General features: G+C 33.5%; 1 protein-coding gene across 1 annotated transcript; it reads right to left on the bottom strand.

The window, feature by feature from the left end:
- Positions 1-636: 636 nt before the first annotated feature.
- LOC145113554 (uncharacterized) lies at positions 637-1,290 on the bottom strand. The gene has a single exon (XM_079049624.1). The coding sequence runs from the start codon at positions 1,288-1,290 to the stop codon at positions 637-639; it is 654 nt and encodes a 217-aa protein (XP_078905750.1).
- Between the last annotated feature and the right edge of the window lie 1,171 nt (positions 1,291-2,461).

Below are 2,461 nucleotides of genomic sequence, written 5' to 3'. Positions count from 1 at the left end.
ATGACAATAGTCTGGATTTCGTATAAATTTGTCATTTGAAATTACCCCTATCGAGTTTCATATTAATATATTATGATTTTTATTTACTATTCTATTCAATAAAATGAATTCAGAATAATGCGGTTAGGACCAATCTAAACCAGTCCATTATGTATATGATTCATCATGCCAACGTTCAAACATAAAATACGAAATTATAAAAAAGATTGAAAATATTATATAATCGTTATAAATTTATATTTCATAAATAAAATATCATTAAACATTTAATAGAAATAATTACCTAGTAAATAAATTAAAAATATTTAAATTAAATGTAATTAAGAGGTCAAATAGAAGATAATGGGGTTGAATATACTAAACATGAAGATATATTGACCACTCAGATGAAAAAAAACTATTAGATTCAATGGTAATAGTTTATAAATAGAATAAAGCAAATAATAATAATCTATAAAATAAGCTTCCAATGAAAATGTTTTTAAAGATTAGTCTTTTACTTAGGACTCCTTGAAGCCTTTAGCTTTTAACTTTTGATAAAACGTTTGATTTAAACAAAAACCTTTGTTTTTTTAGAACGACTGAATTTTATTAAACAAAACAGACTAGCAAGAAACTAGTCAAGTAAAGAAAACATCAAGCATAGATAGCAAGTTGGGGGTTTTGAAGCCAACCGACCCATTTTAAGTTTTTCTTAGACCTGGCCTTACACCAAAAAAATATTTGAGTAACGGAATTATCAAATAAAACCGCCGGCCTCGGAACTGAAGAAGCAAAAATCTGAGCATTCCTGTAATTCCAAATGTGCCACCAAAGAGAGTAAAAAACTCCCTCCATCCAACGTTTAGTCTCTCCAAAACATCGAAGAGAAGAAAACCAAATCAACCAATCTTCAAATGAAGCAAACGAACAGTTACCAAACCCCCACCATCTAAGGACCTGAGCAGAAAGGTCCACAACTAGATGGCAACTAAAGAACAAATGATCTCTATTTTCAGAAATGGAATCACATATAGAGAAAATCAAGGACGAGACGTCCAAACCCCTAGCTAAAAGATTATGAAGAGTAGGAAGCTTATCAAGAGCCAAACGCCAAGCAAAAACATTAACCTTTATGGGCACCAATTTACTCCATTTAGTCTCAATAGAGGAAGAAGGAAGAGTTTTTTCATCAATGAAAGATCTAGCGGACGCAACTGAGAACTCCCCTACTCCAGAAAGATTCCAAGACCACCTGTCAGAAGCATGAGACAAAGAAACGGACTCCATCAACTGAATAAAACTATCCATTGAAGAGATTCACCACCCCCTAGGAGATCTGCGAAAAGAAGAAAGAAAGGAGCCATGCTCCATTTTTTCCTAAATCGTCACTTGTTTTTCCAACTCTAGATTAAAAAGACTTGGAAACTGACTTTTAAGAGAAGAGCCACCAACCCAAATATCACTCCAGAAAGTAGTAGAAGACATGTTCCCAACCTTCTTAACACAAAACCGCATTAAGTCCAAGCCTTTATCCTTCAATGATTAACTACTTTCAAAATATCTAACCACATCGAGGCTCTCCCCTTAGGCAAGTGACTACCAAAAAACCCTTTTTCACCATGAATACATTTAACCACTTTCACCCAAAGGGAGTTTGGGTTATTAAAAAAACGCCAAAGCCACTTGAAAAGAAGAGATCTATTCAAAGCAAAAAGACTACTAACCCTCAATCCTCCATTCTTTATGTGAGATAAAACTTTTTTCCAAGCAATCCAACTCATTTTTTTCTCATTCAAATCAGCTCCAATGAAAAACTTATTTCTCATAACCTCCAATAAATTCAAGATGCCAATAGGATCCTTATACAATGACATAAAGAAGGTGAAAAGAGAACCCAAAACTGACTTGATTAAAGTCAGTCTACCTCTCATCGAAAGAGTTTTAACTTTCCCTTTCGAGAGTTTATTCGCCACCTTTAAAACAATATCTTTCCAACTCGAGATGTAATGCCCGTGTTTCTAGGCTAGGCATTAATATTGACATTATAGTCTAGGTTAACCTTTGTAACTCATTTTGAAGAAATGAAAAAGGAATTATGTGAATATTATGTGAATTATGAGTTTTATGCTTAATTATTAGGGTTTAATTAATTAAGAATAAAAATGAGCGTTAAAAATTAAATTTTTGATAAAGCCGATATCTATTAAGAAACTTGTAGTGGGCGTGACAAGGATTACGGATATATAAAGAATGCCGAAATCCGAGTTATAACGAAGAAGTTATGACTTGTCGAAGTTTCGCGACAAACCGGCACGGGGCCGAATGTCGTAAAAAGTGAGTTTTTGATAAACTACTTTTTGGCCTTAGTGATCTAAACGAAACTCATAGTGTTCGTTAAACCGAGAGTAGGCATAAAAAGAACGCCCAAATCTGACTTCGTATGAGGAAGTTATGATTTTTCGAAGTTTCAGCTTAGCAG

Source organism: Lactuca virosa, chromosome 5 (genome assembly GCF_052849685.1).
Source record: "Lactuca virosa cultivar CGN04683 chromosome 5, Lactuca_virosa_CGN04683_v6, whole genome shotgun sequence".
NCBI lineage: Eukaryota > Viridiplantae > Streptophyta > Magnoliopsida > Asterales > Asteraceae > Lactuca > Lactuca virosa.
Note: the sequence above shows the minus strand (reverse complement) of the source record. Positions and strands in the feature narration are given on the sequence as shown.

What these genes read in the sequence shown, in the direction of transcription:
- LOC145113554 (XM_079049624.1), bottom strand. Translation starts at nt 1,290, where the DNA reads ATGGATAGTTTTATTCAGTTGATGGAGTCCGTTTCTTTGTCTCATGCT.